General features: G+C 42.0%; 1 protein-coding gene across 12 annotated transcripts in view; it reads left to right on the forward strand.

Moving 5' to 3' along the window:
• LOC126039961 (guanine nucleotide exchange factor DBS-like) overlaps positions 1-25,730 on the forward strand; it is a 210,890-nt gene that overhangs the window by 156,714 nt on the left and 28,446 nt on the right. For 8 of the 12 annotated variants that reach the window (XM_049803865.1, XM_049803868.1, XM_049803863.1 and 5 more), the window contains 10 exons: positions 1,291-1,383; positions 1,812-1,890; positions 6,311-6,383; positions 9,584-9,693; positions 13,636-13,731; positions 17,731-17,820; positions 19,947-20,018; positions 21,772-21,858; positions 24,078-24,196; positions 24,757-24,869. In XM_049803865.1, coding sequence (XP_049659822.1) covers positions 1,291-1,383; positions 1,812-1,890; positions 6,311-6,383; positions 9,584-9,693; positions 13,636-13,731; positions 17,731-17,820; positions 19,947-20,018; positions 21,772-21,858; positions 24,078-24,196; positions 24,757-24,869 — 932 coding nt within the window. The remainder of the gene's footprint in view (positions 1-1,290; positions 1,384-1,811; positions 1,891-6,310; positions 6,384-9,583; positions 9,694-13,635; positions 13,732-17,730; positions 17,821-19,946; positions 20,019-21,771; positions 21,859-24,077; positions 24,197-24,756; positions 24,870-25,730) is intronic. The other 4 variants (XM_049803870.1, XM_049803874.1, XM_049803873.1 and 1 more) reach the window with 4 other exon arrangements.

Genomic DNA, 25,730 nt, shown 5'->3' on the forward strand with positions numbered 1-25,730 from the left:
CACAGGGATTTTTCCACGTGGAGACTTGAACAAAGTACACATATCTGGAGCTATCTTGCACCCCTGAGTAAATGAAAGCTCCCGTTTAGTTTTGATCTGGAGACAGACCCAGCCATATGTCCTGCAACTCCAGACGTGAACCTAGGTTTTGCAACTCGATACAAACAGGCACCTTCTGTGTTCTTGCCCAGCATCTCATAAAGAGAAGCAAGACTGAATGGACCTGCATCTCTCATTGTTCTGCCTCTAAGCGTTCTCCACATTCAGTTCTATTGTGAGTTTTACTATTGACATCAGTTGAGCAGATATATTCTGTGACAGTAACAGCTACGGGTGAATCACAGCGCAGAAGTGCCCTTTTATTTGCAAAAGTAACATTTCCAGATATGAGTCAGAATATTTTCTGTTAAGATGAGATTCATAAGTAGGCCAAATTTTCCCTTTAAGCAGATTGGTGTGACACTTGTGTCTTCAGTCAACTAACATGGGTCTTCAAGTGTCATGCTGCAAACTTATTATAGGGTAACCAGACAAGAATTGTAATAGAACCTGGTTCAAGGACTGAACCAATTCATATGAATGTTTGAAGTTTCTTTCTGTGGAGATAGCAAGAATGATGACATAACCAAAGCTGTTTAAATCTTCAAACCTAATGCTGAGGCAAATCAGAACAAGGGGGATGAACAAATACAGGAAGAAGATGGGAAGCTGGTAAGTATAGTAGCAGGTGAACTTCAGAACTGTGGTTAAGAATCTATCATTGAAGAAATCAATAATTTTCTTCAGTTCCTTGTTCGTCTTGCCTAGTTAGGCACTTAGCTCCTTGCTCACCTCTTTTTTTCATTTTCCTGAAACCATATAGAATATTTTGTGTTGTCTGGATTTGCAGATGAGTTGTTAAATCTCAGAAAGACCTGTTCCATCCCTCTTCCTCTCCCACCTCAATAGGTCAGTGATGGCACCTTCCTCAAACTGAAAATTTGTATAGGTGGACAAGAGCCAGGATAGGGTTGAAAACTGACCCACAGTTCAAGCAAAAAAAGCAAAGAGGATAAACTCGTGATCAGACGTTAACTTGTGTTTCTTTAGAGTGCTTAATTTTTTTCCCCTCTAACAATCAAAAAGATGAATGATAAATTAGATGTTGAGAAATAACATGTTCTGAATTTTACTTTCAATGACTCCCTAAGGTGCAGAAGTGAATGCAGCCTTTTAAAAATGCTTCTCAGAGGATAAAGAGTTTAAAGACTGTTGACATATTCCAGGTTCTTCTTTTCTATTTTGAAACAGATGAGCACTGTGGGCATTACAGAAAACGTAAAAGGGGATAACAAGAAGTTTGAGATCTGGTATAATGGCAGAGAAGAGGTCTATATCATTCAGGTAACAACAATCTTTTTTTTTTTTCTCCAAGGACTATGCTTCCTTTCAATTGAATTGTTTTTTAAGAAAGTTTTCAGTTTCGTGACTTTCATTGTCCTGTACACTCAAGAAACAATAGCCTTTGGAAGCTTCATTATTGTGTTGGCACTGAAATTATGAATTTATCATTGTGAAAATGGTCATGATTTTGGGTAAAAGAGGAAACAAAGTAGTGGAAAACGACTTAGAATGCTGGACAGAAAAGCAAGGGCAGGACCTTAGATTCATGGTAACTTTTCCATCTTGAAGAGCATCATTTGCTTTGCTCAAAGCTGGCCACAGTGTTCCATTCCTTGGGAAAATCAAGAGCAAATGTAGGTCAGGGCAGCCAAGTGATTGGCAGCATGCTTTAACTAGATCTGCTTTGTCTTCTCCTCTTGTGTTCTCAGGCATCTTCTGTTGAGTTGAAAAACACCTGGATTTCAGAGATTCGCAAAGTCCTGACAGGACAACTGGAAGCATGTAGAGGTAGGACACAGAGCGAGATCTGGTCATGTTGTCTTCCTTCTGTAGCTGGGATGAATTACAGTGCCACTACCATCAGTGAAATCAGCAAGAACAGATCTTCTATGTGAGGGTCAGTTGGGTGGTGGCAGCATTGCTGGGACTTAAACCCTTGTCCTGATCAAACAAAATTTCTTAGAACTTTAGAAATGGCATGAATAATTATTCCATTCACAGTTAGTCTGAGGAACATGATTTTCCTGTGTTCTCCCTCTCAAGCCACAACCCTAGAAACATGCATTTACATCAGCATGTGAGGTGGGGTCCCAGTCTTCACTCTGTGCCTTCTCACAAGACCTGACACAAAAGATCTACTTCTACATACATGACCAGACAGCAACTGTTCCTCTCCATCCTATTGTTTGTTTTGCTTTGTTGGGTTTTTGAGGGGTTTTATTTCAAACCTAGTTGCCTGCCTTATGTTTTAAATGTCAGTCAGTTATCCCATCTTTTTATCTTAGTGACCTCCCTGTAAAACATGATTAATGACATTTCCCTCTCTCACAGAGATGTCACTATGAAGGTGATTTGTGACGTGCTCAACACATGAATGATTGAAGCCTCATAAGTACCTAAAATAGAATCATAGAGTGGTTGAGGTTGGGACCTTACAATGGAAAGGACCTTAAAGATCATCTAGTTGCAACCCCCCTGCCATGCACAGGGATACCTTCCACTAGACCAGGCTGCTCAAAGCCCCATCCAACCTGGCCTTGAACACTTCCAGGATTGGGATATCCACAACTTCTCTGGGCAACCTGTTCCAGTGCCTCACTACCCTCACAGTGAAGAATTTTTTCCTAATATCTAATCTAAATCTAGCCTCTTTCAGTTTAAAGCCATTACCCCTTGTCCTATCACTACACTACTTGTTAAGGAGTCCCTCCGCATCTTTCTTGTAGGCCCTCTTTAAGTTCTGGAAGGCCACTATAAGGTCTCCCATGACCCTTCTCTTCTCCAGGCCAAACAACCTCAAATCTCTCAGCCTCATAGGTGAGATGCTCCAGCCCCCTGATCATTTCTGTGTACCTCCTCTGGACCCACTGGAGCAGGTCCATGTCTTTCTTATGTTGGGGGCCCCAGAGATGAACACAGTACTCCCGGTGGAGTCTCATGAGAGTGGAGTAGAGGGGCAGAATCACCTCCCTCGACCTTCTGGTCACACTTCTTTTGATGCAGCCCAGAATGTGATTGGCTTTCTGGGCAGCAAGCACACTTTGCTGGCTCATATTCAGTTTTTCATCCACTAATACGCCCAAGTCCTTCTCCTCAGGGCTGCTCTCAATCCATTCCCTGCCAAGCCGGTATTTGTGCTTGGGATTGCCCCAACCCATGTGCAGGACCTTGCACTTGGCCTTGTTGAACATCATGAGGCTCACACGGGCCCACCTCTCAAGCCTGTCCAAGGTCCCTCTGGATGGCATCCCTTCCCTTCAGTGTGTCAACTGCACCACACAGCTTGGTGTTGTCAGCAAACTTGCTGAGGGTGCACTCAATTCCACTGTCCGTGTTGCTGACAAAGATGGTTAAACAGGGCTGGTGCCAATACCAACCCCTGAGAAACGCCACTCATCACTGGTCTCCACTTGGATATTGAGCTGTTGACCGCAACTCTTTCAGTGTGACCATCCAGCCAATTCCTTAGTCACTGAGTGGTCCATCCATCAAATCCATGTCTCTCCAATTTAGAGAGCGTGTCAAATGCTTGGACAAGTCCAGGTAGAAGTGGCTTAGCCACTTGATCTGCCGGCTCCCTCAGGACCTGCAGATAATGGCATCCTTTTTTATGTAAGATATTGAACCCAAGACAGACAAAATTCAGTTAGGTTATTCCAGATACTAAGAGAACATAGTGATGAAAGCTATCTGAGATACTGTTCTATTTACAAACAAGAATGTAGAGTCCTAAAAGCCATTTTTCAGGCTCTCTTAGGACAAAATAAACATAGCTGTGTCCAATATAGACTTTTCCTGGGCCCTGGCATTGCTTCTCACCTTGACCTGTTATTTTCTGCTTCTCTCATACACACACACACCTCTCTTTAAAGCAATGCCAGCAAAGCATCTCCACCCACATCCTTCAGATTCCTAAGCAGACTTTTTCCTAGGTGGAAACCTGTGACTGTGCTTTAACTTCAGAGGCCATCTTTATTTTAATTGTCTGTTTCACAAAGGCAATGAGTTCTTACAACCTCATTAAGTGGAGAGAAACAACTATGCATATTAGCCTCAGCAATTTAATCCAACCCATAACAATATACTTATTTACAATGCTTACTACTCAGGTCTTCTGTTACTATTCTTGTCTTCATTCTTTCTCCTTTTTATTCTGAATTTCACTGTGGTCAGTTCAACAAGAACTGCTGAGGAAAGAACTCAAGATTCTTATCAGTGCAGTTTCAGAACTTGAACTAGGGGCTCTCTAATATGGTTTGTAATATTTACTTCTGCAGTATAAAAGCTGGCTTTACTTAAGCTACCAAAGAAGAGAAGAGTAGCTTATGGAGAAATTGTATGTGTTTAATAGCACAGAGTGCTAATCCTCCATGTGTGTTTCCAGGCAAAGAAAATGAAGCTTGTATGTCACCTAGATGAGCATTTGTGAACTCTTTGTAGCATACAAGACCTATATGCTAGAGTTACTATGCATTTTCCAGAGAAAACTATGCAGGAATCAAGACTGAAAGTTTTTGAAAACGTTTATATTTTGATATTCTTTATTGTTTTGTCTTAATATCATAGGATCCTAGAATATTTCAGGTTTCAAGGGACCTCAGGATATCATAGTCCAACATCCTGCTCAAAGCAGACTCAGTTATTGGTCAAACCAGGTTATCCAAGACTTTAGCCAGTCTGGTCTTGAGAACATCCAAGGACGACTTTCATCCTACTCTATGAGCAAAGTCAAGTTTTCCTTCATTGTGAATCCAGCAGAACAGCAGTCAGAGGGCAGAAATTATGTCTTATATACTGTTGAACTCTTCCCATTGCCTTATCACAAATGATCACATGAATTAAAGCACTTATTACAATATTGATTGCAGGAAGCAAATGCTTTGTCCTGTAGTTTTAAACAGGCATTTCTATTTGTAATGACTCATGAAAGCATAGGCCTTAATTCATGCTTAATCCAAGACTGGATATTTCTCCAACTTTGTGTTGTACTGAGAGAAGGAAGAGGGATATGTTTGTTTGTCAGGGCTGTTTTTAATGACTGTTGTTAGGACTTGTACAGGGAGTTGGAATGTTGGAAGGAACCAGCTGAGATGAATGAGAGAGTAAAGGGCAAAGGAGGTGGCCAAAGGTATGTGATAAATAATTTAACATATGGGTCATTAGTGTCCAAACACTTAGTGTATATACACCTCCTATTGTATACTGTAGTGAGCATGGAATGCTAACAAGGCTTTGGGTAACTCCTTGATCCATTGATCGCAAAGAGCATAATTGTCTCTTGCTGGCAAAGGAATTATGGATGCAGCTTAAGGGATTTGTGCAAGGCTGTGAATCAGTTGCCAAAACCAGGAATGGAGCTCCTTCCGACTCCCCACCCAGGGTGCTCCTTTCTCCCAACATTCCCACCCACAAAAGACTTTAAATTTAATCTTTCAGTGCTGTCCCTGTCCCTTTGTCTGTTCTCCTTTCATTGACAGGATGTTCATCTTCTCCCAGAGTGAAATAGCTGTAGGATCTCAGCAATCTGAGTTTGAAAGCAGCTCCTTCCATTGCTTCCTCACTTCTCAGTGTCTGACTCTCCTGGCCTTGAAAACCAAGCTGTCAGCATCTTTCCTATCTTTCTCCACTCAGCAGTTACTAGACATAGATACAAAGTAGTCTGTTGCTACCTTGCAGCTATGCAAAAAGAGTGAAAAAGTGGCATCTGAACAACATTTTATTATTGCTGTTTGTCCAGGATGCTGAGCAAAAGCAGTCTTCAGAGGGATGGGGATATATTCTATTAGATGGCTGCGTGTGCAGAAGAACTGTGTACATGTGTTGCTAAATCCAGAAAAAGCTGTGAGCCACAAAACTTGTATTGTATTCTGGGAAAAATGCCAATATGTGCATTCTCTAAATCCATATTGTGCAGTGAGCTAGGAAGAGGTACAGAGGAAAGAGAAGGTGGTAGGGGAAGAAATCTCTTCTGCACTGAAATAATATGGGTAGAAGAGCTGTTTGGGTGAGCTAAGTTTTCAAACTTTAAGATCACCATATGCCTTTTCTCTTCAAGTATGAGTATTCAATTTTGATTGCAGCAGGTCAAAATGTCTCTTTCTCCCTCTCCCCTCCCTCCTCTTCTTCCTCTCCCTCTCCCATCTTCCATGCAAACAAGGAAGAAATTTATACAATTTGGAGCAATTTCTTTTTACTTTTTCTTTAACAGAAGCAAGTCAACTGCACCAAAGAATCACCGAGAGTGTGTACCATGCACCAATGGATTCCTCCAATGCAAGCAGGTGACCAGAGCTATCACGGCATATCAGGGCCATGTTTTGTCTTGCCTTTGTGCTTTGGCAGTACATAAATTCTTAGTTTTCTGTGTTTAGCTTCCTGGGTACGAACTTACTTGATTGTCTTCAAGTTCTTTAAAGACATGTAAATTCAGATTAAGGTTTCGCTCATGGCGAAACTAAAATCACAATGCAGAATTCATTTCAAAGATGATCATTTGGCTTTGCAAAAGAACCATATGCTCTTGATTAGCTTAAGTTTAGACAAAGTGTATTGGAACATTTCCAGGATGTTAAATGGAGCTATCAGCAAATTTTTGTAATAGTCCAATTGCTGGGCGAGTTTAATGTAAGTTGGCATGGGATATCACTGCAAAATTTTAGGAGGATCAACCAAACAAGGAGATCCCAGGTAACACAGCCAACCTTTGAGAGTTGTACAACTCAATGCAAGAAATTTTTAACAGATGCAGTGCTGTTAATCCTGCACTGTATTTTCTCTAGGCTTGGTTACATTTGCTTTGTTTAAGGTTTAAGCTGGAAAGGTTTAAGGGTGAAAATCTTTCAGCAAAACTGCCTTGGGTATAGGAGAAAATTATTCCAGTAAAATATGAAATGCAATCACAAAAACATCTCAAATCAATCCAGATGTGTGTCCCTCTTACAAGGCTCTTAAAGTGAGAATTTTCAAACCAGAAATCATAGACAAAATATGTCAACAGAAAATTAATTAAATCCAGGAAGAAAGGCCATGTGATTAGCTATTTCTCCTAGAGCGGATTAAACCAAAGGAGAAATAGAGTGCTGCTTGTCCTCACTCTGCCAACTGTAGCAGAGGAGAGCTTAGATGCTTCTGCTCCAAATGCTGGGTTATTACAGGGACAGGAAGAATATGGTAAGTCTTCATGAAAGAACAATGCTCTGAGCTTTCATGAATGGAATAAAGTTGAGTGTCCTATTGGCTATTGTAAGCAGAGGCCACCTTGATCCTCTGTAATATGTGTCTCAGAGAGAAGCAAGGACAGGCCAGTTGCAGCACAAGGTGGCTTTGCACTAGCTGATGTGAAATAGTAGATCCAGACTTCCTCGGACAGTGGAGTCCCTTCTGCAGCCTGTTTTGAGATGCTGGGTGGAGGCAAGGAAAAGAAGGAAGAAGCTAGACTGTGATAGCCACCCACATGGGCATAGTCTGTGTTTATGACTGGTATGACGAAGCAGCCCCAGTTGTGAAAGGCGCTTTAAGTAAGCCAGTGGTAGACTGTTATTAGCTAAAGAGCAACCAGCATCATCAGTGCTCTGCCAGTGGTTGGAGGCTAATTAATTATTGAGGATTTTATCTAACCAACAGACACCCTCTCCTGGGTTGCCCACGTGTAACAGTGATTCTGCTGTTTATTGGGAATTGTCAAACCTGTGCTGTGACATTGGGGAAATCTGTTTGCAGGACGCTCTCCCCTCCCTGAGCCATGCCATTGTTCAATGACAAAGACTATCCCTTTTACTTGTTTATATGCCACTGCAGCAGTGGGGCTGCGATTCCATGAGATAAGGCAGGGCTGGGCTGACTCAGGATTGGAGCTGAGGTGTTGGCAAAAGGGATACTTAATACCAGTGCCCTTAATACAGGTGGTTATTGAATGTGCCTAAGCCCTGTTCAATCTATTTAAATTATCTCTGTAAATTTTTCCCCAAAGTTTCACTGTTTAATCCTAAAATGAGATGCTCTGTGATATCTATTGCTGCTGTATCTCTCTCAAGGGATGGCTGCTGCATTACAGCGATGATGAAATGATCCCTTTCTGTTTTCTAATCTATTTCAACATATGAAACTTAAATAGACTATTGTTCTAAATGCTTAACTATCTGCTTTATTGGAAATGACTGATTCAATCATACATCCATGTAAAAATATCCTGTGCACATAGATACACAGAAGCACTTGGATTTTACTGCAGATGCTGTTTCAGAGAAGCTTATGTGTTTTCTTGGTGTCTTTCTCACAGCTGTAAATCTTTAACTCTGTCAGGTTATGTTTCACAGTTATCTCAGCCTAGCTGGGAAGGAACAGAGAAAAAAGAATAAGGAAATGTCAGTGTGCTTTGGATTTGTTCCCGTATTTATTTTGAGCCCCATTTTGTACCTGACATCAGGCTGCAAAATCACATCTTGATTTAGTACAGGAGGTAACAGAGACCTCTATTAAGGTTCCATCAGAAACAGGTCAGAGGTTCAAATACGAAGCGATGAGTCCCAGGCTGCCTTGTAGTTAAGAACGGTGTTCACAGATCTCTAGTATTCCAAATGTTCTTAAGTTTTTTATGATAACTTGGACCTTCCCTTACAGCAAGACAAACCTATGAATGTTAAGTATAACAGTTCATATGTTAATTGTAAACAGCAATGTAATTGCTGATACGTGTTAGTAAAGAGCTTTTTGGGAAAGAGTATTTCAAGTGTGTAGATACAGTGAAATGTGTGGAGCAGTCTGCCAAAGATAACAGTCAGACGTCCAAACTAAACCACCAGACATTTGCAAAACAATGAGGATAAGAAGCATGGGAAAACCTTGCAGCTTGAATGCCCTACAAACCTGGGGCAGGGGGGTTGTTCCCATTACAGACCACAAGGCCAGTACCTGTGCAAATCTGGCAAGATGGATCCCCTCGTCCGTGGTTCAGCTGTAAACAGGGATATCCTGCTTGGATTCGTGTTTTCAAAGAGCAGAAGAGACAGAAATTGGGGGATCCTGGAACCAGTGGAATCCATATGTTCCTCTACACATGGTATGACCTCTGTGTGACCATCCGGTACCCATTTCTCTCCTGGAGTCAAATATACTTATGCTGCAAAGGATGGAAAACTGGGGCCCTCTTTTCTAACCTGCTTTCCCACTCCTTCCTTCCAAATCTGTTGGACTTGCAAAAAGAGCTTGTGCAGACAACCAACTTGTTCCTCCATTTTTCCCTTCTCAGCTCTTGCTAGGTACGTCCCTTACTGTGTGTGTGGAAAGGAGGCAGGGGCTAGAATGGCTTTTCCCACCATACACGCCTGCACAGGTGCAGACTTTTACAGCACACAGAATTTTAAAACCTGCCCTTTATTCCTTAGGCTTCCATATCTGAGGGTAAAAAAGAATGCTTAGTACTCAGTGCTCCATAAGGTATTAAGTAGGAATGTAACTATTTTTGCATTTCTTTTGTCCAAAGGTATAGCAGGAAGTCATCAAGTATATACGAAAACAAATCTGAGACATCAAACGTGGAAGCATCTAACAATAAAAACAGGAATTCCAGTCCCAGCGCCAGACAAAAGAGAGGTAGGAGTTCTGAGACAGAGCTTTTTGCTTCTAAAGGGTAATATCTTTATTTTCGCACACTTATTTCTGGAGTTTGATGAGGATATTTTGAATGTGTGTTGTTTAAACCCAAAGTCAAAATAAACAGTGCTACAAAGCTGAGTAATTGTACCATGAAACTTCCTGAACACCAAAAAGCGTTACCAGTTTAGGTTTTTTTAAGTCTAAGTTTTGATGCATTACAGTCCTCTTTATACAACTTGTGGTTTTTAAAAATAGAACTGGGGGGGTTGCTATAGTATATGTATTTTAATCTTCTATATCCTGGCTAAGTTGGTTTCTAGCCATATTTAAGATTGTCTATGGACTTTGCTAACCAATTTCCTCGCTTTATGTCAAAGAGATTTTTTTTTGCCTCCTCTGTGTATAGGTTCCCCTCTAGTGTACGGTAAATAAAGGCACATACGGTCACAGAAAGTCCCTCCATTATTTGAGGGCATAAATACAATACATATATTCTATACAATGTATGTTAAAATGAACACTAAAAAGAAACTGGGTCTCATCTGGCAGTAGCAGGAACAGAAAGTCTTTCAACAGCAGTTTCGCTTTTTAGGTGGTATTTTGAAATGTTAGAGCAAAGACTTTTCTAATAATACAAAAAAAGAAAATTGCGAGGTCTTAAGAGATCAATGTCCAAATCAGGCTTAAAGTAACAGCAGCCCCTTTTATAAATAGAGATGGTAAAAAATAAAATAAATTTTAAAAAAGTGGAATATTTTTTCTTTGAAATATAGGCTATACACCAAAAGATTTTTTCATTGCACTAAGTTTTTATTCTGGGGAGAAAGTTATGGTTTCTTCATTTAAAAAATCCAATGTTAAAACCCTGTTTCAGTAAAAATTTCTTTTTTTAAAAGGATGAACTTTTTAAAATAAAAACCCCAAAATTTGAAAAGCAGCCTTTCCTTTGAAAGTCATAAACCCCCTTTTTAAAAAAACTCCAGGAAAATTACTGATGCTTTTTAACTGGTCCAGCTTATGCAAGAGCGCGGGAACTGGGATCACCCTACGTGCTGATTTCCGTTCTTCTGCCTTCTGATTTCCCATGACCCGTTCCTCGGGGCTCTCGCTGTAATCCCTGCTAGCTCAGCCGAGAGCCTCCTCACCCTCGCCGTGTGGCTGCTCCCGCAGAGCCGAGCAGCGAGTCCCGGCCCTTTGTGGCTGCAGGGTGCTCCTCTGCGTCCTGGGCCGCGACACACGCGGTGCGGAGCGCCAGCGGAGGGGCTGTCCGGCCTCGGATGTCCCCCCGAAACTTTAATTTGCGTCCCTGTGAGGCACCTCTAGCTGGGACTCTGCCGGGGCTGAACTTGCCTTCAAAACGTACAGTTAGGTCCTGCTTTCAAACGTGCAAAGGAATCGTGCTGCGGCCTTCTGGAGACTGGTGCTCTGCCAAAACTGTCTCTTTTGTGCCGCCTACTGACTGTAACGCTGCCAATATCTATGGAGTTAATAATCTATTTTAAAATATTGTTTTCTTTCCGTAGTACAGAGGGGGAGGGCGCTACTGGCAAGCTATTTCAGTTTCATTATTCTTATGGATAAGTGCCTGTGACTGAGTTATCTACATATAAACCAGTGTTTTGTGCGGACCTGATTGGTCGATTTACGCACTTGAAGGTATATGGGAGCCGAGCCCTGCAGGAGCCTCTGGAGACCACCCAGTCTAACTGCCCTGCTCAAAGCAGGGTCAGCTGGAGCAAGTTGCTCAGGGCCGTGTCCTGTTGGGTTGCGAATAGCTCCAAGGATGGCGACTCCACAACTGCCTTGGGGACGTTGCTCCAGGCTTTAACGACCTTCACAGTAAAAAAGGGGGCTTTTCATATTTTTAAATGGAATTTCCCATATTTCAGTTTGTGCCTATTGCCTCTCTCATCCTGTCACTGGGCTCCACTTCTTTACTGGATAAGATGCCTCCGAGCCTTTTCGCCCCCAGGCTGAACAATCCCAGCTCTCCCTCTTTCTCCTCATGTCAGCTACTGCAATCCCTTAATCATCTTCATGGCCTTTCACTGGATTCACTCCAGTATGTGCATGTCTCTTGTACTGGGGAGCCCAGGACAGGACGCAGCACTCCAGGTGTGTCTCCCTTGTGCTGAGCAGCGGGGAAGCATCGCCTCCCCGGAGCTGCTGGCAAGGCTCTGCCTAATGCAGCCCAGGATGCTGTTGGCCGCCTTTGCCACAGGTACTTATTACGTTTGGAAATGGTTTCCAGGGTTATTTGGTATACCTACAGGAGGAAGGAAGAGGTTTGAAGTAACTCAGGTGGAGACAACATGTCTGTGGGGACTTGTGAAATCCTAAGGGGTCCCTCAGTGAAGTGATAGAATTGCATAGCTGCAGAACTACCATATAAAGCCACCCCCTCCACACATGCGCTGTTGTACTTGCCTTGGGACTCTGTGATAACGAAATACTATGGCTTTTCTTGCTCTATGCAAACAGAAAGTAAATATATTTTATGTACCAGTTTCTGGATTCTTTGTAGGCTACAGTATCTGTACAAAGATTGCCTCACAGTGGAAGCAGCAATGGCAGGGAATGGCTCTTAGGCCAACACAGGCAGTCTGAAAGTCAAACACTTCCCAGTACACCCGTGGGCAGCCCCACAGCTGAAACGGCCGCTCGGTAGCAGTTCCTCGCCAGATGCACCTGCCTGGCCCAAAGCCGGCATCAGGCCACTGGCTAGAAGGAGCTGAACCACACCAACATAATACTTCTGTATTGTTAAAAATCTGTTCATCTCACACCCACCTATGCATGCAGGCACCTCGGAACCTGGATATTATCTTGGCTGCAAATCAGGAAGTGATGGGATGCGCTTTTCTTGGGAAGCACAGCTTGTCTGTCTGTTGCTTGTCTGTCTGTGGATTCACCGTTTCTTCACGTTCCCTTTGTACTTCCGGTCTTCATTTGTCCCTCTAATGATTTTCACTTGGCAGCGTATAGAATAAAGAGGAGGAAAAAGCTATTGGTTAAATCCTAAGGCACAGAACCAGGCAGCCAACACATGGCTTTTCTCCTGCTCCCTTGCCATAAACCTTGTGCGTTACCTGCCCACGCAAAGAAGGGGGCAGATGCAGAATTCGGCAGGAATGCGTGGATCTGGGGGTTTGATCTAGGTCCACCTGCTTCCCGCAATGCAAGTAACTGAGTATCTTTCTTTCAAACCCAGAGTCTCAGGACCTAGAGCCATCTGTGACTTATCTCTGTAAAGGCGACTGTGAGGCGGCATGGCCGGCTTACTCATGTAGGAGCCTGGCATGTAAGCTTTGCTGGCATGGCACTCCTTACATCCCAGCAAATCATGAGATCAAATGCATGACTATATGCCAGCTTCAGAGGCTGCTAGGAAGGCTTCAGCAGGTAAGGCTGAGAGTGTATCAGCTGATGAGCTGATGATGACAGGCTCTTCAGTGCTAGTACTACAGAGCAGAAGTGGGACTGCTCGTGACGATTGCTCTCTGTACATGCCCTGTGCTGCAAGGCTTCTTCTCTTATTTCTCCCTGCAAGCTTGCTGTTCCGACAATAATGATGTGTTCTCATAGTAAAAGGCACTAGATCCTTATTAATGAGCTTGCTGCTAAACTGTATTTTCCTTTGATGAGAGCTACATCCCTTCACCTGTTTTTCTTTGGTTTTGTTTTGTTGTTGTTGTTGTTCTCCATTAAAACTCAGTGAGCCAAACTCAACCCAGGGGCTCTGTTTGGCTCAGCTGGTTTAATCACCCTGACCTCATGTCACCTTTCTAATTGATTAGGTCTTGCTCAGGCTTGAACTGAATCAAAATTTATTTATTTATTTATTTTTAGTTGTCATCCAGTGCTAACCTTTCCTTTCCCATAAGCTGAACAGCTGACCCTTCCTTCCTTATTTCTCTTCCCTCTCCCTCTCTCTCCTAGTTGATGCTTCCACCAGCCTTAACCTTGAGCGCACAGCGCTTGCTAGAAAGCGATTCACATTGCAAGGTCTTTCCAACCGCAGAGCTCCACCCAAAGGTAAAATCACCCCCCGCAGCATTTGGTCTCTGGCCATCTGTCTCCTGCACTCCCACAATGTTCTCTCCATCCCATAGCGCCATCCATCACCATTTCCTAAAGTGCTGCCGCATCTCACCAAAATGCTCCTGTCTGATGCACACGTGTGGCTCCTCTTCTCAAAGATGCTGTTACCAAAAATTGCTCCCACGGCAGTGTTGGCAAGGCAAACTTTGAGTTGACTTGTTGGGTCTTTTACTGGTGCACAGTGCAAATAATGTTTATTTCCAGTTTCTCTCAAGGGCCAACTTGTTTTAAACCACCAGCCTAACTTCTTTCAGCAATTTGCTGGCTTGAAGGGAAGAATATAATCTCTGTTGTACTACGTGAGGTTTTCATGTGTTAAATTGTTCATTGGTTGGACCTCTTTTTTTTTTTTTTTTTTTTTTAAAATGTTGCTCAGCCATGGCCTAATGGCTACACTGGGGAACTGGAATTCAGAAGATCTGGGGTTTATTGCCATTTCTACTTAATTATGTTATATGACACTGTAAAATGGTATGTTCTGAGTCTTTGTGCATAAATATTTAGAAGACATTTAATATCCATGAGTAGAGAGCATTGCATGTTCCTCTGATGGCTGTACAAGGAAGAGACTTTAGAGGAAAGAAAGAAATGTGAATAGAAATTAAATTAAATAACTATTTACAATTACTTCCTGAAAAGATAGTGTAATTACTCTTCTTATTGTTATTATGTGGCTTTCTCCTGTTCTGATAAATGACATTTCTTCTGTGAGACAAAGGGTTAGTGCGCAGTGATGGAGAGGGCGAGCATCAAAGGAGGAAGAAGCAAGATGAAAGAATAAAAAGAGAAATACAGAAGTATTAAATGACAATGTTATAGAGTAGATAAGAATACACCAAGAGTTAGTGCAGCCGTAAGATTCTAGCCGCAAGGGTAAGGCTGCACTTGGTACTAAGATCCAAGATGTCCAAACCAGTTCAATGTTCTGAATACAAAACAGGAAGTGGTTTCCAGATCCTGTGACTTGGCGAAATCAATTACAAAATACAGATTTCAGAAATGCTAGATAATGCTGTAAGTTGGGCGAGTTTTGATCTGCAATTTTGTTTTGGGCCTCTTTTGCTCTTTTATCTGAATTGTTCTTGTCATGTGAAATGTCTTGCATTGTATTCAGTGTTCCAGACAGCAAAGCACAGTTCAGAAGAGTTCATACCCCCTAAGCTATAGGCACTCTCAGCTCAAAGACTTGCTGGGTCTGGTCACCTGAGATTCCCGTGAACCACCTCCGTTACACGATGTCCCATTGCACTTTGTTGTGCTGTTCAGTTACTAATCTGGTCCTGGCCTGGAGGAAACCAGTTGGCAAATAAGCTGGATAATTTGCAGTGTGGTCATTTCTGCAGGCAGTGACAACGCAAAGCCCTGTTAGCACTATATGGACTGGCTGTTTGGGCAGATCGGAAGCTGTGAGAGGGTAACAGAGAAGTTTCTGCAATAAGCTTGTCCTGCTCTTGACCCCTTTATCTAGGGATTTGTTACTGGCCGTGGCAGGAGATGCCATATTGAGCTGAGCGTGCTTTGCTTCAGACCTGCTGTGTCTGTTCATGTCCAGAACGCATAAAAGGGAAGGTTTAAACAACAAAATAACAAGACTAACTAGGGGGAAAACAAGATTGCCTGATGGATATCAACTGGCAGTGGAGCATGGATGCTGAAAGCATTGCAGAGCTGTCTGCCCAGGCTGGATAAGTTGGGGTAGAAAATGTTGTATATAAACACCTTGGTGTTTTGGCCAAAGAAATGCTGATGTCTGGAGGGGAAACTTTACCATCCTGCACTCCAGCAGTGCAGAGACCCCCAAAGCAGCCATACCAGCACTGGAACCAAAGCGCGTGAAAGCCCACTCTCATAGTACTCTGCATCTCCCCCAGCCTTGGGTCAGCATTAGCTGTCCCGGTTTGCAGAGCCAAGCTCATATTCCTTGGAGTTGGTGCAAGGTCTCCAAGAGCTGTATGATGTGGTGTAAATGTAGCCCAACACCATAATTATAAAGTGAATTTTTCTTTGTATTTTAGTAAAGGGCAGTTACAGCAGCCTAAATGTGGAGTCATCCCATTGTAATTATCACTGAGAGCAAGTTTAACCTCTCATTTTTCTTCAGCCTTTTAGGAGGTGTGAATAAGGATGTACTTGAATATATGTGCTTTTATGAGTAAAGTGGTAAGGAAGTGCATTGGCAGATACAGAATTTACAGTCTTTTTACAGTAGCTAATCTACCGTTAAAATTGCACTGAGATTTTAAGGAGCTAATATGGTTTCCTGATGTTTTGGCATAATAAAACATTATATGAATTGCAGTTCAACCAGTCATGCTAATTTCTGCTCCACTGGAAACATATAGTGAAAGTGACATTTACTAGGCAGAAATATGGAAAAAAACAAAGTAAAGAGAAACGTTATATGACTGAACGTTAAAATAAGGAAATGTGAAGATGAGGAATGGGAAAAAGAATTTTAAGATCCCTGGCAAGGAAATCTTCACAGTAGTATTTCTGCACAGGATATTTAAGCCTGAAATATAAAATCACCTGAAACTTATTTTACTCGAGTGCTGTATGCCAGTTAACCGGGGTGGGGGGGGGGGAGAAAAAGAGAGGGAAAAGAAGATAGACATGATAAGAGAAAAGGACACAACTGGAATAGAAAAGTCCCTCTGAATCACAGGCACCATCTAGGAAGATCTGGGCTAAGATTCAGCAAAGCATGTAAGCGCGTGCTACAAAGAGTTTCATGTGAAATATCTCTTCACCTATCACAGGAAATTTTTTGGTAAAAATAGCAACAACTACTTAATTTTTACATAAGTGTTTTTCTGTTATTTTTAAAAATCAAAACATAAAAATCACAAATAGTTTTTGACAAATCTGAAAACCTTCAACAGAATGTGTAAAGCCATTTCTAATACCATTTTCAGCTGAGATTGTGTGCTGGTAGAGTTAAGTGTTCGAGTATCATACTGAAAATGAGGTATGAAGCATATGAATAGCTTTACTCATGTCTCAATGGAAATACTGACTTGACTAATGCAACACACGTGCTAGAATGTTTTAAGCAGAAGAGACTAAAAAGTTAATCCTGAAATATTTGTAAGCAAGCACCCTTTTCTCCCAAGTGCTGCTGCTGTAGCTGGTAGGTGCAAGAAATGTACTGATGTGCCTGTAGAAGTGCAGACACAATCTCTTAAGAGCTGTGCAATGACCTCAGTGTGTTTTGAAACATCATGTGCTCTCTGGAGCAGTAGCTGACAGTCAGTCTATTTATACCTCTGATCTGTTTATGAAATATTTTGAGTAAAAAATGCTACTCACATCTCATAGTGAAATCTGGGGAAGTTGTGTCTTCACTCCTAAGCAGACTTTGAGAAAAGGCAGGATCCTAATTGGAGTAAACAAAAAAAAAGCTCTGTTGCCCTCACTTTCTCCAAGCTGATTTGCACCACTAAGGATGGGGGCTCAGAGAACGTTTTCAGGCAGTCACACAGTTAACTTCGAGAAATGACAAATGCGAACTCCGAACCATTCATGTTTGTTTTTCGGTATATTTGAGGTCAGTCATCACAGGACGAGCAGTTCAGTGTCTAAAATAATCCAAACCTCATCTGTAGACACACGCACCATTCTAACCATCATGCTCATCTCTCTGTGTTTTGTAGCTATACTTAGACACTAGTTGGTTGCTAAAATATTAGTTGGCATAAGTCTCCTTTCTGAAGTATTAAAATTGGGGCAATTGGAATTGCTTCGACAATATGTTCATATAAACTCTTTTCTGTGCTTTTCAATTTGTTGAGGGTATTTTTCCTGGCTGTTTTAGAGGAGCAACCTACCTTTTGTTTACCCTTGTCCCGCTGCTGCTTTGCTTTGGACATCTTTTACCCTCAGTGCTTATTAACCTCTAATCCTGCCCTGCATTGCATCTGTCTATTCTCCCAGATCCAGAATCTAAGGAAAGAGAAGTTACCCGTCGCTTTTCCCTAGCCTCCTCCATCAGCACCACAGTTAATGCTTCTGCTGTGACCAAAGGTACTGTCATGCTGCTTGCTTAGCTACCCTTCTCCCTTCCTGCTGACTGATACATTTACTGCCAAATGCTGTTCACAGAGTGAGTACATCAGGCTCAATTTTTACAAATGCTGGTGGTTCCAGTAGAAGAAAAGTCAGGACCAGTATAACACTTGCAGGAAGGCAGGCCAAGACATTTTGAATGTATATCAAGGTGTGCTGCCAGCATATATAGTGACTCTTCTCAGTTTGTCCATAATAGGCTTTGAAGAGTAGTGCTGGTTTCTATGGAAACTGGATTAATGTTTGACTGATGTGGGGTTAGGTTTCCAACTTCTCCTTAGTTTGGATTAACTGAAATTCAATAGAAATTATTTCTCCGTTTCCTTAAAGTTGTTTAGGATTTTTGCTTTCATGAAGGAGAGAATCTCCTCATTGCATAGCAGAGATCAGATGGCAAGAAAGGCTGAAATCAAGCCAAAAATGGAGTAGCAATAGATGCCAGTTTTAAGAATATTTAGCATAATCATAGTTATGATTAAAAATTATGCTTGCCAGGAAATTTTCAAATGTATAAGGGAGCTAGGTGCCCAGAATGCACTGAACTCTATGCAGTTTGTGTGGGAACTTATGAAAGTCTTATTTTTGAGCTGTTATTATTTTGAGAAAAGGCACTTTTACAGAATTTACTTTAAGTTACTGCACTAGTGCCTACATTTAAACTCAGAATCACACCATGCATTTGGGCAAGCTGGTTGTATTGAAAATCAGTAGGATTGTAGGCACCTATGCCTACATGTCAGAGTTGCTTCTGAGAACAGAACTTACAGTCTTACATTGGATTCTGAATATACCATCTTTTGGCAGTTCCTGGAATGAAGTGGAGGAACTGATTTGCGAGTTTAAGATTTGCGGGGCAATTCACAAACCAAAATAGAAGGAAAAAATGGCCAAATTAATTTGTATAAAAATCTTTGCTATATATTTGTTAGGAAGAAGGTTGCACAGTATTTATGAACCATATCCTTGACTGTGCAATGAGGCTGTCATGAAATGAGAGTGTGGTTGGGTTTATTGACAGAGGAAGGATGTGGTAGTACTGCTACATACAAATGTTTCTTTGCCAACCTCTTTAGACCGTAACACTAAAACATCACTACATGGAAATGACGGTCATAGCACAGGAGAGGAGGTTCCTACAGCTTCCTGACCTCAGCAACAACTTCAGAAATACATGATCAGTTACTAAGTTATGGGAAGACTGAATTATTTCTTAATATCTATTTCCAAAGCTGGGGAAGAGAAAGAAGCACACATGTACAAAGAGAAGGGGCAATCAAAGGTTATTCTTTAGTGTAGTTTAGAGAGCATGTGTGAATTACAATGAAATTCAAACTTTGTTACAGTTTCATGTAAAAAAATCCTGCCCTAGGTTGCTGTCAGCCACAAGACTATTGGCAATTTCTTGGAACGCTGAGAAAACTACATTTGTAATGATTTTAAAAGCTAGAAAACAAATTAGTGCTTTTCAATTAAGTGGTTTATTTACAGCATCTGCTTTAAGAAAATATTTCAGATGACTGAAGAACTGAAGCCTGAGTCTTGTCTCAGCAACAGCCTAGTCTAGCTAGTCTAGCTAGTGTGTTTGGGTCATCCCATTCAAGGCTACTGCATGCTGCTGGGTGCTGATCCTAACTGCTAACAGTTCAGCTCCATCACATCACCAGTCCTCCACATGTGGAGTCAGGACACAGGAGAAGCACTGTACATTGACCTGTGATGGATGCTCTCCACCTCTGTGGGGTATAAGCGTTGGCTTTTGTGATCTCTTCGCTGCCAGCCTCATGGGTAGAAAGCTGAGATTGTGAGTCTGGCTGTGTTAGTGCCATCTCCTGGACAAGAGGGAGAGAAAACATCTGTGAAATCTGATAGGAAGCAGATATATTTACTATGTATTAATGTCTTTTGCAAAAAGGGGTCTGTTTCCTATCCACATCAGAGAGGTGTTTAGCCCCTAGAGTGTAGGGGCTGGTTATTTTTCTGAGTGAAATGGAAAGTATTAGGCAGGTAGTGTTTCCAGGTAATGGGAAAGCAAGTTTCTCCATTAACAATATTTACAGCCTTGTGACTCTGCAAACTTCACACAGGTCCCCTTGTTCCTGCAGTTAAAGTCAAGAGACATGAAATAAAGAGTGACCCAACTCCCCTGGGGTTTGAAGGTATGAGTATTTTCATGCTGCATGAAAACCTGTTTGGCAATCTTTTGATATTATTCACTGAATTCACATCTCATCACTGCTGGCAGACGACACTGGAGTCCATTAGGGGTTTGGTGTCTGGTTATCTGTTTAATTGCGATAAACACAGCTTTGTCACCCCCTTGCCTGTCCCCTGCACTCATGTTATATTTACCAACTTCCACCTAGGGATGGGCCCAAGTTAAAACTCCCATTCTCTGCCTGTTTTGGGAAGTTATGCTCTAGACTGCCATCTGGATCTGGATTTTCTGCCTGGCTTCTACCTCGCTGCGTAGAGTGCAGCAGCAGGGAGCCAAGGGACTACTTTTCACCCTCACCTGCAGTCTGGCCGCTTGCATCTCTCTTCCCTTGCTAGTGTCTATACCTAATAAGAGGAGCAGGAGCCATGCGCATGAAGACTAGAGAAGAGGCTAGACTGTGCATTAATATCCATTTAAGGTGCAGTGTTTCATTTCAGCCAAGCAGAATTTCCACCTATTTGTTGCAGCAGATTAATCAATTACTGTTTTATAAACAATATCAAAGAGTTAAACTAGGAAGTTACTCCCCAGCCACTGGAAGATCACCAGCTTCCATTGTCAGCTTTCTCCTTTACATGAGCATTTGCCAGAGCATGTTGCCTTGTGGGGGCACAAGCAGTCAGGTACCCCTGCTGCAGGACAGGGAGGAGAGACGTGTAGGCTGAGGAATCCTTTCTTAGGGTTATGTTGCTCTGCACAAAGCCTTGGTAGAAAGGGCAGGTGGCCAGGTCAGTGATGGAATCAGTGACATATCAGAGATATCTCCTATGTCACTCCCAGCAGAAGAGGAAACTGGAACAGAAAGGTTGGAAGAAACAATTCAGAGACAGCAGAGAAAATAGTAGTTTTGCTGTTTGCAGAATATTTCCTTTTGCCAGTGACCCCTGGCACTACATTTGAAATCATTCTGGAATCCAGCACCAGAGTTTCCCAAACTGGTGTTTATACCTCACTTCCCTCACTGACAGATACCATGTGGCCACAGAGGTAGGTGGTATTTCAAGGTGCAAGTACTATCTGTAGGATAGAGCTAAGTTGATCCTCACTGGCTAAAAACATGGTCTTACTACACAACATGTCTTACCAGACTGAGTTTCTTTAAGTAGGAAACAATGAACATTATCATCCCTTTACCAGAAGTTATTGCTGCTATTATAAGGTCTCTGACCGAGTTAATAATGCAAAGGATTTGATGTACTTAGATAAAAACTTCCCCCACAAAATTGCATTGCATTCGTCAAGAGTGAAATAATTTATTTCTGGCTGGGAAGAAGAGCCTCCCTGGTCTCCTTTCGTTGCTGTATGGATGGGCATCATCAAAACCATATACCATCACCTACAGAATGATTTGAAATGCTGCAAGGAAAATGTGTTAAAAATGCATAAGGAAGCTGTAGTGAAATAGAACACTGCACTGTTCACCCAGCAATCATTTTCCTTAATTAACATCAACATTTCTGTTTGATTCATTTGGCTGTTCTCTGTCCTTCTCAGACTTACAGTTTTTCTGTGGAATGCTACTGTCTTTTTACTCATTTGTGTTGGTCATGTGTCTCATCTTATAACTGTTGGACCCCAGTCCACCTGTTTGTTAAAGAGACTACCAGTTGCAAAGGTGATACAAGAATTCACTTTGTACTGGTTGTCTGGTCACTATTTCACCTTGAAGACACAAATTGTACTTCCTGTCACAGATGCTTTTGAGAACACCATATTGGCCCAGACTAAATGTAATACCGGTTCTACCACGAGACCCGTACCTAGATCTGCTTCACAGACAGGTAAACAAAATTAAAACATTTATCATCTCAATTTGAGAGTGCAATATACATTTATTATAATATTTACTCTCTTTAAATTAAAGAGATTTTTCTCTTTTAATGAACATTATTTCCTAAGAAAGCAATGAAAGAATAAGCTTAGATCACTAGCAGGTATAGAAACAATGTCCCAGATTCTGGTTTTCTGTAGCCCAGGCACAGCTGAAAAGAATTCTTTTAATTGATGTTGGAGAGCTCAGAATTTGATCTGTGTTATTTTATAGCTTGAGTTAAGTACACAAAAGTCAGACTATTTCTTAGTCTCTGAAGTTTGAATAGCAATTTGTATGGAAGAGGAAGGCTTGTGCATGTATTTGTAAGGAATCCTTGCTGTTTAGGTTTCTGCCTTGGATGCTTTCTACAAATGACAGTGGCAAAAGATTACTGAATGTCTTTTTCTTTTGGTGTTTGTAGCCCAACATGTGAATTTGAACTGAAATTGCTGTAGCAGTTTAAAGCTAATTAGCATCAATGTTTTCTTGTACATTTAGACAGTTGCTAGTATTTTGCTGGTGTGATTCAACTGATACAGAATATGGGGTCCAGTTCTATATGCTCCATGGTCTGTAATTGAAATTGTCTCTTCTGCCTCAAAACTCTGTTGGTATAGACGTTGGCAGGGATACTCACAACCCAGCACATGAATGCCACGTCAGATGCTAGGTTACACCTTGAAAAATATCGATGACCTAACCATACCTGTGGGGTTATAACTGGGGATGCTGCTCTGGTGGAAGAAGGTCACTGTCTCTCTTGTAACTGAATTGCAGTGGTCAGGGCAGTCACAGCCCCTGTGTACCAGCAGGGAGGAGAAGGGGCTGCAGAGCTGCGTGACCCCGTGTTGCACCAACCAGTGCCTGTAGTAGGGACGATGTGTATGGGGAGGGATTAAATAAATCAATTAATCTATTTCTCCCAGATCAGGTTGCTTTTCTATTTACTGTCTGAAGTGCCTGGCTTGGGTTTTGTATTTTCTCAGGCCAGGTTTTGATGTGGGTTTTGAGTGCTGGATTATGCATAATCCCACTGCGTGAGCTTCTGTCTCCGTGCCTTATTGTCAGAGCACTGCTTTGCCTTGTTGAGAGCAATGGCCCACAGGCTGTAAAGAACTTGATTCAGCATCTGCTCAGCCCAGGTCCCTGCGAATCAGCTAATGCACAGCAGGTACATTAAGTAGGAAGGCATGTAGTGATCTGATGGACTGCATTCTGCTTGTATATATCAGGGCTGCAGAAACCCTTGGTAGATGCAAGGTCTGATTCCTTCTAGCTGGACTGTAGTCATCCCCATCAGAAAAGGGACAGGCATCAAGTGTGAAGGAAACTGTAGATCATGACTGCCATGTGTACAGAAGAGGCTGAGTTACTTTTCCATTGTGGGAGCTTCAGGCCAGGCAGGTCTTATAAGGCTCAGCCCGAATTTCCTTCGGGACACATCCTCTGGGCATGCCTTTGTAGGTGTAGAGACTGGCTGTTGTGCTTGGGCTGGAAATCTCTCATTAAGTCCCTTCTACTGGGCTGAGGTGGTTTTGGGTACAAATAATGCAATAAGACTGCTAACAGCAGAAATATTAATGAGAACTTCTTTACCTACCACTAAGGTCTTATTGTCTTTGTGCCTCGTTTACTCTGTCCCTTCCCTGTACCTCCAGCCTGCTCCAGGCTATAGTATTGTAAGTTGCTTAGGTGGTAATATTACCTTGGGGTGAGATAGAGTTAAGAAGTCAACTAAAATTCAATGGCTTTGGACTTCAATTTATAGATAAACATGTGGAGGTAAGCTGGAAACTGAATGAGCATGGCCTTCTGAAAATCGTGTCAGCAAAAGTTATCATTTGCTACAGCACTCGCTCCGCAGAAATATTCCTGGTCCTTGCTTTTTGTACATCCTGAACTGAAGAGATTTAGCAATACTAAACACTGAAGGTATTGGTGGGCATCAATGTGGCCACACAGTCTGCCCTCCCACAAATGACAGCAAGTGCTACAGGCTTTTAGAGACAGCATAATGGCTGCAATGTAATTTTTATGGCAAAATGAGGGAACAAGCTGTAAAAAGGTACAAGTAATTCAGTAAGTGGAATAGTGGGAAGTGAACCTGTGACAATTATTTTTAAAAGACTGAATTTGAAAGAAGCTAATGACTGATAGCTAACTCTTTGTTTTATCTCCTTTGAAAAGGTTGGCCCAGCAGACAAATGCCATCTCTCGACACATTTGAAGATTTTGAAGCCATCCCCTCCAGCACAGATGAACTCTCCAACTCTTCCGACCTGGAGGAAGAGACAAACCCTAACAATGTAATTCCTTTTTCAAATTACACTGCCCTGTCCCAGGGCAACCTCCTTTTCTCTAAAGATCACAATTTAACCTGCAAAGTTTGGGTTCATATCAGCCTTAAATTAATGGATATTTTGGAATACAGAAGATGGGTGTTGGGAGATTATTCCAAGACTATTTTGTTGATAAGGATCAGGACCATAAAAAGTCACCCTTACTTGTAAGCTGTAGCTTTACCTGTTACAAAAGTGAGGGAAAACTCTGAGCCTTTAAAAAAGTAATTTCAGACTTTTCCAGATAACTTAACCTGGTGTCACAAACCCAATTTATATATCAGAATAATGGCTGTCCAGTTAATTCTAAAGACTGAATGCACACAGCACAGTTCGGCCCTAAGTTTGAATAATATTTAACTTGGGCAGGATAAAAGGAATAAAAAGTGACACAATTCCCTACAGAAGAAATCTCTGCCAACTTGAAATGCCTAATTCAGTATTTAACTAAACTTGCTCTCTCTTGCACAGTGTTCTTTCATCCATAGTGACTGTATTACTGGTGCATTGTTTCATCATTTTTTTAGGGTACCAATCTTTTTCGCGTAGAAGGCAGTTTTGACAGCTGTTTCCCGGATTCTCTTACACTCGAGGATGGAGATTTAGTGCAGTTTGTGCAGGAAGGAGAGAACGGTCAATGGTAAGTCAGCAGAGAGACAGAATTTGACAGGTAGAACTGCCATAACCTCCTGGAAAAGATGGAAAATATTCAGAAGAATGTCAAAGCCTCTTCAAAATCAATCCAAATCCACTCACCCCATTGACCACAATATGAAAGAGGCAGTGGGAGGCATGAACATACAACAAGCTTTGGTTAATTCCACCTGGTTGGCTTTCGTCCCAAATGCTTGTGACATGAGGCTTAAGAGGACAGAAGTTTGCATAAAGGAAATGGAGGGGAATATTTGGGCTTTTGACACCTTCTAGCCAGAAGGACAGCTGTCAAAGGCAGCATGCTCCCATAGGAGACATCAGTAAAATTCCCATGCCTTCCATCGAGCTACAGCAGTGAACCAGCAAGCATTTTTACCCCTAAAGGCTTAAATATAAGATGTGATTGACAAAGTGGAATGACTCTGGCCACCTTGAGCTCACGTACGTTTTGGTGTATTTATTCTCTCTTGCTGACAAGTGAGTGTTAGGAACAGACCTGGCTGGATATCTGAATTCTCCTTCTGTGGGTAATTTGGAGGAAGAAGATCTGATCTCCTTGAAATAGCTATGCAGTCAGACCTTTCACTCAGAACTGACATGCAGCTGAGGTGGGAGCAAGTCCCATAGGGTGAAGTGAAATAAATCCATCCACCCTGCACGGTATTTTACAGCAAGGGGGGTGGACAATATGAAAGGTTCATTTTCTTCAGCTCTGAATTTGGCCCATGGTCTCAAACACAGGCCAAGGCCACCGCTTCCTTGTCACACAGTCCGCTTGCAAGTGAGCTTCATTTGGGATTCTGGGTCACCATCCGAGTCTGCTGAAACTTAGTCACCAGTTACCTGT

The sequence above is a fragment of the Accipiter gentilis genome, chromosome 6 (assembly GCF_929443795.1).
Source record: "Accipiter gentilis chromosome 6, bAccGen1.1, whole genome shotgun sequence".
NCBI classification, from domain to species: Eukaryota; Metazoa; Chordata; class Aves; order Accipitriformes; family Accipitridae; genus Astur; species Astur gentilis.